This window comes from Papio anubis, chromosome 13, assembly GCF_008728515.1.
Source record: "Papio anubis isolate 15944 chromosome 13, Panubis1.0, whole genome shotgun sequence".
Taxonomy (NCBI): domain Eukaryota; kingdom Metazoa; phylum Chordata; class Mammalia; order Primates; family Cercopithecidae; genus Papio; species Papio anubis.
In genome coordinates, this window is record NC_044988.1 from 78,675,480 (window position 1) to 78,687,925 (window position 12,446).

At 43.4% G+C, this 12,446-nt stretch overlaps 1 protein-coding gene across 10 annotated transcripts in view; it reads right to left on the minus strand.

The window, feature by feature from the left end:
• PTPN3 (protein tyrosine phosphatase non-receptor type 3) overlaps window positions 1-12,446 on the minus strand; it is a 123,257-nt gene that overhangs the window by 45,952 nt on the left and 64,859 nt on the right. For 9 of the 10 annotated variants that reach the window (XM_021927811.2, XM_021927817.2, XM_021927820.2 and 6 more), the window contains 4 exons: window positions 12,185-12,273; window positions 7,698-7,761; window positions 6,052-6,224; window positions 1,827-1,961 (listed from right to left, as the gene is read on the minus strand). In XM_021927811.2, the coding sequence (XP_021783503.1) occupies window positions 1,827-1,961; window positions 6,052-6,224; window positions 7,698-7,761; window positions 12,185-12,273 (461 nt within the window). The remainder of the gene's footprint in view (window positions 1-1,826; window positions 1,962-6,051; window positions 6,225-7,697; window positions 7,762-12,184; window positions 12,274-12,446) is intronic. The other variant, XM_021927815.2, reaches the window with a different exon arrangement.

Here is a 12,446-nt window from a genome sequence, read left to right on the forward strand (position 1 = left end):
ATTGACTTAAGGGTAAGTTATTCTTCCAGGAGGACTCAAGCTCTCAAGACATAAATAGGCCATAAGGACTACTATTCAGAGATTTCTTCTGATTAATTTGAACAATGCAAACAAAAGGTTTAGAAGCCAAACTACATTTCTCAGCAAAACTCCAACCTTATTGCAGCGACATCCCTTCATATGAATTTCACTTGATCCAAGAGAAAATGTTTGCTTTTTAAGATATATCCCTTATTAAACTCGTTTATATGCATTAGATGGGCATATAAACACTGGCCTGTCCTCCAGCAGCGGCAGTAGGCATGTGACCTTGGGCAAGGCACGTCACCTCTCTGGGCCTTGGCTATACTTACCTGCTCCTGAGAATGAATCCAATGAGGCCGTATTCTCAGGGCATCCAGCGTGGCACCTGGGCGTCAGCTCCTGCAGCGGGGGATCCCAGGCTGCCGAGCTTTCTAAGTTCTATTTTCCCTCACAGTTTTTCCATCTTCCCTTTCTTTGTTAGCCATTTCTCCTCAGGACTGTCAGGGCCTCCATGATTTGCAATCCCCCTGGGCCTGGATAATCAATAATGCTGTGTCCAAAGCAGAAGTAAAAAGGCTCTTGTGACTCCTCAGGAGAGGACCTATAAATAACTACAAGAGCTCCAGGCCACGAGTGTGGCAACATCTAACCCCGCTGTTCCCCTGGATCCCGTCCTGGGCTCTCTGGGCCCCTGGCATTGCTGCCAGTGGGATTTTCAGACAAATTAAGCTGCTGTATGATAGCATAAATTTACCTCTTTAGAATGAGGTATCTAAATGTTGGAAACCAAGAAGCAAATCTATTCAGTTATGTCCTGATTTCTAACACTAAATACTGTCATTGTCCCTTCCCAGAGCATTAGGCTCCCAGTGAAGAGTCCTTCCCTAGCAGGCCCAGCACAGCATCTCTTCTGTCTGCCTGTCTCCCAGTTTCTCTTAGGCTTAGCAGATCCTGGCTCAGGTATGTACAGCCACACTCTTACTCCAGTGTGGAGCTGGGGGCAATGTTTCCTTGCTAGGTTTCCCCTTCTGGCCCCTAGCCTTTTTGGAGGCATTCACAAAAATGGTGTGATGTCTTTGGGGACCATTATAATAAGATAATGATAATTCCACCTGACTCTTTTAAAAGCTTACTACGTACTCGTATATTATTATTTCATTTGCGGTAGTTTTTATAAACTTTTTAAGAGATGGGGAAACTGAGGCTACAGAGGTAAAGAGACTTGTTAATGAACAGAAGGGCCAAAACCTGAGTTTAGGTCTTTCGGCTACAAACCCAGTGCCCTGACCACCTATTTCCTTTTAAGCTGAGCTCATTCTTTTAAGTTGGCTGGCTACTTCCTGATGTGCATTTGCTTCTGCTGCTGAAGGTCATACATCCTTACATCATTTACATCACATACCTGCATTAGTTTTCCCCAACGTTTATTTTGTGGGATATTAATGGAAAACATGAATTAAGTAAAGTCAACCATACTTCTTTATCACAGGACATCTCAGAGTGTTTAATATGCTAATGTATGCTGTGATTCCAAAGGAGGCCTTTCAGCAGGCTAGAGTTTCCCAAATTATTTAGATCTAGTAAGTTTTTTAAAAAGAGCATCTCAGCATTATACACGATGGAAAACATTTAGCTACACTTGTGTACTTCATGAAAACAGTTACTTCTGCCAAGAGCCTAAAATGCAAATGTAAACTCTGATTGTAGGTCATCTATCTTTAGGACTTTATAAGTTGAGTTTTTATTTTTAAAAGAAATAAAGTGTCTACTGTTGGGTAGTACAAAAAAAAAGGAGGACATACCAGTTGGGAGTAATGGGAGGGGAACGAGAAGGCAGACTCTTGGTTTCTAAGTGCTCCACTGATAAGGATCTCCGCATGGCTGGGTTCCACACCATCCCGCCAATCACCTTTTTGCAATATTGGTTATTTACCGACCTGAAAAACCAGATGCAGGTTCACTTTCTACACTGACATGTTCAACAGGAAAGAAATTACTGCATGTGTGAAACAGTCTACACATGCTTCTTGTCTGACGGATGGCAGGTTAACGCCAAGGTTATGGGGAGTAGAGGGAGACAGCTCAAAAGCGATTCCTGTCTGTCCTGGAATTTCCTTATGTGATTTCTTTTCTTCTGGTGAAAATCCTTTCTTGTCCTCACTACTCAAGCAACAAAGCTGTTTCCAGAATATAACCAAACCTAACCAGATTAGAAGGAATTCCAGGATCACACAGAAATACAGCTCAAGTGATTTCAAGGAATTCTTATTTTATTCACACTGGCCTAAGTAAAAATATTAACCACCTTTTCAGGTGCTCTTCATCATCCTAGCCGGCAGGAGCTGTCACCATAAATCACTGGTAACTCTTCAAGAGAGAAACTGAAAATGTGCTTAGAAAGTAGCTTCAAGCTGGGCACAGTGGTTCATGCCTGTAATCCCAGCATTTTGGGAGGCTGAGGTGGGTGGATCACTTGAGGTCAGGAGTTCAAGACCAGCCTGGCCAACATGGCAAAACCCTATCTCTACTAAAAATACAAAAATTAGTCAGGTGTAGAGGCGCATGCCTGTAATTCCAGCTACTTGGGAGGCTGAGGCATGAGAACCCCTTGAATCCCCGAGACAGGTTGCAGTGAGCAAAGATCGCACTACTGCACTCCAGTCTGGGAAACAGAGTAAGACTGTCAAAAAAAAAAAAAAAAAAAAAAAAGGAAATACAGTTCCAAGCTATGTTCTTTGAAATGTGCTACCCTGAAGGTTACTTTTGAATTTTATTTATACCCAGAGAATTTAAATCTTAGCGATCTAGACCCCTCAGAGAATGAATTATTTGAGAGAATAAAGCATGAAGCCTGTCACCCTTTAAAGGGACAACTTTGGTTCTGGCATCTCTAAATTTTAAACTAGGTTTTAATGTCTTATGAAAACATTCTACGTATTTCCTTGTGGCGTGACATCAACCAACCAACAAAACAAAACAGAACAAAGAACAAACAAAAGAACGTAAACAATACGAAACGCCCTGTAGCACATCATGTACTAATTCACATTAAGAAATGCTGTTGTCACCCTGACCAAATGCTCACAACAGCATCACTGGGAGACTCTTTCCTCTGAGGCAGGCCTACATCAGAAACCACACTGCCAGTGATGAAGAGCACAGGATCAAAACAAGGGGAGCAAGCTGCCCGACTCCAAGGTTTAATGTGTCATGGGTTATTAATAGCGACTCTGAAAAAAAAGTGTTCCATTGTCCTATAAGCTTGGAAAATAACCCAACAAATTTCTTTTTATGTGGAACCTTTCAGAAAGCCCGATAAGCAGATGTGTAGCTGTATCTCTAGGGGCTGGGCAAGTCATGTGACCCTTCTAAGCCTCAGTTTCCTCATCTGTAAAATGGAGGTAATGAGACTTGAAATTCACCAGTATGCTGAAGCTGGCACAGGTAGTAAAAGAACTGCTGACTTGTCCTCCCAAGCCATCCTCCCAACCCAAATGATCCCCTGTGGCAGATTAAAGATGACTGAAGTTCTTTGAGTCTTGCATCTGGGTTGGCTTGTGACTGCTTTCAGCAACAGAGTCGCTGTGCCAGTGCCAGGTCTCACCCTTAAGAAGGCTGAATGGTTCTGCCTTTGGCTCCTGGAACCCTGAGTGTCCATGTAAGAAATTCAACTACCCTTCTGGAGCATCCAGATGGGGATGCTAAGGAGTCCAGGTGAGTCCAGCCTTCCAACCATTCCATCCAGACACCAGGTATGCAAGAAAAGTTATCTTGGATCCTCTGGCCACATTCACTGAGAAATCCCAATCTATACCACACAGAGTAGAAGAGGCATCTAGCCAAGCCCTTCTGGGATTCCTGACTCACAAAATCATGAGATATAATAGAATGGGTGTTGCCTTCAGTCACCAAAATAGGGGTATTTTCTTGTGCCACAATACAAGACCAGAACCCAGCCCTGCTGGCATTGGATGCATGCAGATGACAAAGCTTTGCAGATGAAGAAATAGAAGCAACAAATTAAAGCTCAAGTGACAGAGGCAGGATTTGAACCCAGGCAGCTCAGCAACAGAGGGCATGCTTTCAATTGCCTCCCCATTCCTTCTCTCATCTGGCCTGAGGATCAGGTCCAATCTAAGTCAATGATATAATCCAATAAGTTATTTTCATGGCTTGTTCAACAGTAGAGCTACTGAATGTATAAAAATACTAAACAGTATTATAAGAGCTAAAAACTTAATATATTTGCTCTTGGTTCATCAGAAGCTGAGAGAGAGCATTTAGCACCATAAATAATATCACTGATACTAAAAAAAAGTTAGCTACTTATTCAGTCTACAAGTTCCCTAATGATTATCAATGTATTAGGAAAGTAACTGGAACAGTCTGATGCAGTTCCACATGTCAGATAGATAATGGCTCAGACATGGGTCTCATTTTTAGTAATAGCCACATCAACAACAAATCACGAAAACAGTTTTGAAAAACCAACAAATGATTTAGAAATTATGGCTGGGCACGGTGGCTCACGCCTGTTGTCCCAGCACTTTGGGAGGCCGAGGCAGGCGAACCACCTGAGGTCAGGAGTTCGAGACTAGCCTGCCTAATGTGGTGAAACCCTATCTCTACCAAAAATGCAAAAATCAGCTGGGTGTGGTGGTGGGCACCTGTAATTCCAGCTACTTGGGAGGCTGAGGTAGGAGAATTCCTTGAACCCAGGAGACAGGTTGCAGTGAGCTGAGATCATGCCACTGTACTCCAGCCTGGGCGACAGAGTGAGACTGTCTCAAAAAAAAAAAAAACAAAAAAAACAAGTAAGAATAGGCTGGGCACAGTGGCTCATGCCTGTAATCCCAGAACTTTGGGAGGCCGAGGTGGGTGGATCACCTGAGGTCAGGAGTTCGAGACCAGGCTGGTCAACATGGTGAAACCCTGTCTCTACTAAAAGTACAAAAATCAGCCAGGCGTGGTGGTGTGCTCCTGTAATCCTAGCTACTTGGGAGGCTGAGGCAAAATAATCGCTTGAACCCGGGAGGTGGAGGTTGCAGGGAGCCAAGATGGCACCACTGCACTCCAGCCTGGGTGACAGAGTAAGATTCCATTTCAAAAAAAAAAAGAAAAAAGAAATTATAAGAATAAATTGATAATTTATGCTACCTCTTATACTTAGAGGGTAGTCTTAGAGCAAAGAAAACAAAAATACAAACTGCATGGTTATTTCATTTAGAGAATAAATTTATCATAATTAAAATTTTTAAATGTATGTATGAATTATATATATAAATTTATATCCATTTCTTTTACTGTACTAGACATTTTATTTAGAGACTAAATTTTAATCTAAATTAGAATTTAAAAATGTATGTATTATATATATTTATACATAAATATCTATAAATTTACATCCATTTCTTTTCCTGTACTAGTCATTAAATATTTTGAATATCATTCCTGTGGATAATAGTACCTATCTCATAGGAGAGTTGTAAGAGTCAAATATAATTATGTGCTCAGCACAAAGTAAATGCCCAGTAATTATCAACTGTGATTACTATTGTTATTTTGTAATTATTATAGGCAACATATCCCAAAGTCACCTGACTCTGGAAATGTTTTTCTATTCCTTCATTCATTTTTATAGAGCATCTTATGGAATTAATGTTCTGTGGGAGAGGCTGGCTTGGTGGCATCAGGCTGGGATAGCCCAATATGCTGGCACCAGGAGACACACAGAGCCACTGCTCCATTTCCTTTATTATGTCATATTGCAGGGTACAGCTGCCATCTGACTGCTTGGAAGTGCTGAGTTCATAGAGTTGAGGGGAGAGAAACAAACGCTGGGAACACGAGATGTCCCTCAGACACTGCTGACCCCAGGAGACTTTTAGTCATGGTTCAGAGACCCAATGCCTGGGGCCCCTGGGCTATAGGTTTCCTCCTCTGCCCAATAATGTCCTCTATTCACTGGTGAACAGGATGCATTTACATCTCAGCCTAGTGTGGATACAGTCTTTACAGCACACTCACTTTTTGGTGTTCCGAGAGCCCATAGTCCAGTACTGAGACAGAACATTCTTTTCCTGAGGTAGTAGCTTCTTTGCCTGAAAGAATGTATGGTGCTCAACACAGGATTTCCACAAGTTTTTGCAAGATCGGTAATTCAGCATGTTGAAGGCCACAATATGTTCCCTGGATTCAGCCTGGGAGGAAAAACAGTCAAGATTTCACCCACACAGACATAGGAGCAGGGACTTGCAAGCATTTAACCCACATTGGTGAAATGAGGTAAGATGCAACAGACAGCAGAAAACTGGTTTCAAAATGCCTTGGCCACAAACCAGTGTTACCGGAATATTCAAGAGCATGATTTTTTAACTGTCTTTATGAATATGGTAATAGAGATGACCAGGATCTATTCTTTGTCATCATCTGTGCTCCTCCACGAATGCTTTTATTTCAAATCTGTTTACATTTCTAGGCTGGATGTATTTGGAGCAACCAGATAAAAATCATCTGATACACTCCTTTTAAATTTTAGCTCTGGGAACATCTCTCTCCTGAAGGAATACTCTTTCATCTATCAGACAACAGCAAGTTTATAACATTTTGGGTTTTTCTCTATTTGCTTTCCACAAAGCACAGAGTTGAATCCAGTGCTCATATATAATAATCATTTTAATCATTTGCTTTGCCTGCATTCTGCATGAGTTTAGGTTTTCTGTTTTCATGTTCAATTGCCATCTTATGCATTTTTGTGCCACCCTGAATCTTGCACTGGGGGGGCCAGGAGACCCAGATTCCAGTCCTAGTTGCTCTGAGCTTTTGTGTCCTCGTTCCTAAGAGTTCACTGCTCTGTGAGGTCATTTTAAGCACATATTACCTTTGAAAAATTGGGAAATGGACACAGTGACAGTAAGTGAAAATCATGCAGCATAAAAAGATGGAGTGTAGTGTTGTGGAAAGACCAGGTGTCTCGGATTCGTAATGATCTGGTTCAAATTCCAGCTCCCCTGACTCACTAGCTGTGGGAGCCTCAGTTTCCTCACCTCTAAGTTCCACATCTCTGTATGGATGAGCAAATGGACAGTGCCACGGACTTTGCTTATGAGATACGCACACCTACCAAGCCATCGTGCAGTTTCAACACATCATGGGAGGGAACTGACCTTGCTGACATTTGCTGCTACTTTGCGGTGGGCTCTCTGCCAGGTGCTTTGACCAATGCTCTTTTATTAAATCTTCACAATTCCCTAAGAAGTGGGCATTATAGCATTTCTGGAAACAAGGTAACTTGGGCTAGGGAACGTTAAGTAACCTGTCTAGCTGGTAAGTGGAAGAGCCAGAATCTGAAACCACTGTCTCTGACTCCAAAACAAGCTAAGCAGAATTATACAGACAATCACTGGGTCCTGTAGACTCTGGCCCCACAATGGCATGCTCTTTCTTCCCTGTTATATACATGGCAAACTGCCTTCAACCCGTAAAGAACTAAAAGCAGAAGTGACTTAAAAACACAAGTGGGGCAAAGTGGTGCATGTTTCTAGTCCCAGCTACTTGGGAGGCTGAGGCAGGAGGATCCTCTGAGCCCAGTTTGGGCAACACAGCGAGACCCTGTCTCTAACCACACACATCCATACGCACAAAACAAAGCAAGCACGGACATAACTACTCACCTGTTTCTGTCGCTGATGTATAAAGAACTTTTTCCTTTTGAAAGAAATTTTGAGAATGTTCACCCTTCAAAAAATAAAACAAAACACAAACAAAGCACATCAGGGATCGGCCAGGTTGAAGCTGATGCCTCTCAATGCATGTCCTTTATTCCATGATCCCAGTGAGTGGGGGCTCTTGGCTGCCTAGAGTTTACTTCTCTGTAGAAATGATGGCAGCCCCATTGCCGCAGGCTAACACCAAGTAGCTGACTGAAGCTGTGCACTGCATAAGGGCCACTGGATTATGATGTAGCTTTTAAATAACAAGAAACATGGGCCATGCGCTCTCTTTGCTATAAGCTGCTTTTGTGGCATTGCAGCTCTGCGTGAGCTGGTATATACATGGGGAAGACAGCTGAGAGCAGCATGGAGCAGCTGAAAGAGGACAGACCTGGTCCGAACCCCAGCTCTATTACTTAACAGCCACGTGTCAAGTAGCCTACTTAACATTTGCAAGATAACAGAATTTAGTCACCATTAACTGAACATTTTTTATATACTAGGCTGCTACTAAGAGCTTTATAAACATCCCCTCAGTGAAGCCCTGCAACAATCCTGAAAAGTACATATTGCTATACCCAGTTTTCAGATGAGGAAACTGAGGCTCAGAGACATCATCAAAGTGCTCAAGATCACTCAACTAGAAATTCCTGGAGCCAAGACCTGCACCCAGGTCTCAGCTGACTCTGAAGCCTGTGCTCCTAAGCTCTCCACTGTGAAGTCTTCCCAACAGTGGTGAAAACTCTGCCCTTCTCAGAGAGCGGCCCTGTGAGGATTTAAGCAGAGTAGGAATGTCAAGTCCCTACCTTGACACACAGTAGGCCTGCAATGCTTGTTCCTTTAATTAAAAACATAACTTTTAAAATAAATTTACAGTTGACCCTTGATCAACAAAGGTTTGAACTATGTGGGGTCCACTATCTGGGGGACTCTTTTTAACCAAACATGGACAGAAAATGCAATATTTGCAGGATGCAAAACCCACATATACAAAGGGCTGGCTTTTCATATACACGAGTTCTGCGGAGCCAAGTGTGTGACAAGTCTGTGCAGATTTTGGTAACTATAAGTGGTCTTGGAACCCCAAGTATACCAAGGGTTGACTATCATTCATTTATGAAAAACTTCTGCAATCCATACAAAGGGTGCATATTTCCCTGCTGGAATCTTCACTTCTGAAATACTTTTGGGGAAATGAAGGAATTTTACTATTTTCTAGGATCATATAAAGACCTTGGTAGAGCATTCTAGAATGGAGAGGCTGTGTAGGTAAAAAGAAAGTTGAACTATTCATGGGACATTCCCCCGGAAGGATCAGCAATATACCTCTATTACATATGAAATATTACCTAATACACATCTATTTTCAACAATCTGTTGGTAGATGTAACTGTGAAGTAAATTTTTTTGGGTGACTGCAGGTTAATAGTCTAAGGATAAGAAGGGTGTTTGGGCTCACCCCTTTTAGAGATACTCTTTCTAGTGTGTGTTACTGCTCTGCCATCTCCCTGAAGTCTGGGGAGTCTCCTCACGATTCTTCTCTGCCAATTGGCAGATGCAAAAATTCCTGTTCTGCAGAACGAGTCGGAAGAACCAACTCCCTTTTGAGTTCTCACATTGCTTTGTCTGGCCCATGGGAATCTGTGGACCTCTTACTCCCCCCAACCTTGGCTTCATATACAGGGGTAGGAGGGCCTGGCAGGCCTCCTATGGTTCCTAGGGCTCCAGCTCAGCATCCCTTTCCCATGCTGACCCCAATTTCCCAACCTGACAGCTCTCTCCCTGAGCTGTCAAATCTCATTATGTACAGACATGAACTCTCTCGTTTCCAGGCTTGGGGCCTCAGGGGGGCTCCCTACTGCCCTTCACTCATTCATAAGAAAAACACACACACACACACACACACACACACACACACACTGAGAGCCTAGGATGTACAAAGTCCTATGGCAGGTCCTGGGGACAGAGGGAAGAAGACATGGGGCCACTGCCATCCAGAGGCTTATAATCCAGTGAGGGAGACAGGTACCACATAAAGAATGATGCATAGAAGTAAATCACTGTAACTATGAGCACTGCAAGCACTGCATGCCGGAATGCCTAGAGTCTCATAAGAGCACTAAGAACTGAGCCTGTAGACTCCTATGGCCTGTGAAGCCCTCCATGACCTGGCCCCTCTCCTGCCGCTCCCCAGGCCCATGGCCAGCTCCAGCCTGGCCTGCCCCAGCTACTCCTAACTCACTAGCTGGGTTCTCTCTCGTCTCTGGACCTATATGCCCTGCCCCTTCTTCTCTAGAATTTTCCTTGGGCCAAAGCTCAGCTGGTATTCGGATCCTGGTGAGTGCCCTTCCCTGCATGCTCAGGGCCCTTCTTATGTCCTGCCCCTGTTGGGCATTTGCCCATGCACCTCCCTTGTCACCCTGGGGTCACCATCTGGTGCTGGCCTCCCCGCTGGTCTCTGAGGTTTGCACTGGAGGCAGGGGCCAGGCCTTGACAGGAGATGGCTTGATGTTGAAGGCTGAAGGAGGCTTCAGCAGATCTGTGGGTGAGCCCAGGGGTTGAAGAGTCCCTGCAGGCTCTGCCGAAAAGGTTTCTGTTCACAAACCTGCTTCTCCTGACCAAGTCTCCCACTTCTCTCTCCTGCAGTGACCCTGTGGGACTCACATCTGCTCCACAATGTGAGGGTCCAGCCCTTGTCTGTGGGCCCTTAGGAGGTTTGGCCACAGTTAAGCTGGACCCAGGGGGCTTTAGGCCCGTGGCACCTGGAGGAAGCCCCCAGCATCGGAGGGGCTCGGTGCAGAAAAATGAGCCCTGTGCCCACTGTGCCCTCTGCTTAGCCTGATCTTAGTCCTGAGCGGGCCAGAGAGCTGCCTGGGCACACCCCAGCCCACCAAGCAGGCTGTAGTTTCTTGCTTCCTCTGAGGGGCTTCTCACAGAGAGGAGGTGAATGACAGATGGAGAGAAGGCCTTGCTATCTGTTACACTGATTTTTGTGTCAAATTGAACAGGGCTGTCATAGTTTTTGGTTTTGGAAAATAGATATATTGAAACTTAACTGAACAGCGTCTACAAGTATGTATCCTACTTAAGCGTTTTCCTACAAATACCATTTTTAGTGTTGAAAAAAAAGTCCAGGCTCTGGAGCTGGACTCTGATGTGAGTTTCAACTACTCTGATTATTAGCTGTGTGACTCTGGACAGGTTCTTACTTAACTTCTTTGTACCTCTGTTTCCTCCTCTGTGAAAATGGGGATAATAACCTATATAGGCCTATTTCCAGTTTAAAGGAGATAAATCAAAGAAAACACACAGTAACAGGACTTGGACACAGTAAGCATGCAATAAGAATTACTGCTATTAATAATTTTGTTATATATTATATAATTACATATTTATGTGTAATATATATTATTGTTATATATAATAGAGTATATAACAATGGAGTATTATATTATTAACTCATTAATATTATATATATTATTACATAATACTCCATAATTTTACTTAAGTTACTTACAGGTTTTTTTCCTGTTATAAATAATGCTGGATGAACATCTTTGTGTTTCAGGTAATGAAATTCTATGTTCCCAAGCTGGGGAGCAGATTTAGACGTCAAAGGTCAAACTCTGTGTGGCACATACCTGGCACCAAATCTTCTCTTATCCCCATTTTCTAACTTCCTTCCTTGCTGCCACTGTTTTGCCAAAACTCCATGTTTCTTCCCCGTTTGTCCTTTTCCATCTGCATCTCCTGCCATCTGCGGTATTCACTCTCCCCTACCTTCCTGGCGATGCGTGCTATGCCCATTCCTTGTACCATCATGCTATCATTATGTAGATGGTATTATTTTGGTGGTGTTTCCCCTAAGAAAGCTCCCTGTTGTCTGGCACATTAAACTCAAACTTCTCTCCAAAATTCAGTTCTACTCACGAGTAATGCGGGACAGGCTGGCCTACAGGTCTCTTCCCACCAGGCCTGTGAGCTCAGAGGGCAAGCACTCAGTTGTACATGTCTTTGGGTTCCTTTAGAGTTTAGAACAGAGCTGGACACTTGGTAAAGGTCCAATTAATAACCGAGGATCAGAACTGAAACTATGGTTTCTGCCCAGAGAAAGCTCTTCTCTGAATTCTGACCAATGCACTACCCGGAAAAAATTCCTTAATGCCAAGGCCTGCGTGTGCCATTTTATCTACCAGGTTTCCAGACTATCCCAAACCACAGGGTGAGTTGGGGGAGGGGAATGCTAATGAAAACCAAACTCAAATTTTCCTAAGTACTAAATCTGGATCAAATTTAGAGGTGAGAGGTTAAAACTCGGGGGGCGGGGAGGCCGGGAGATCTCTACCCTGTCTCTAGAAATAAACGTTTAGAACGGGAGGTAACATTACTTTTGTTCGGCATATTTTTAAAGCATGATTCAGAAAATAATGAGAACTGTTTGCACTTACCAAGGATAGAAACTTGTGCAAATGTATTTTCGGTACACAGCAATGCCCGCGGAAGCAATTCCAATCATTAGGTCTAAATTGTGCAGATCCTGTAAAAAGGAAGATCTCAGATCCACTGAGTGTTACAGTCATGCTTATGCCCTCTGGTGACTTTAAAGCACCCACGCTGTTATAAATAGTAATACGTTTAGGTTCCAAACGGGAAAATGCTCTGAAAACAGGCAAAAAGCCCCACTTAACAGATACTTAAGATCCAAGCACT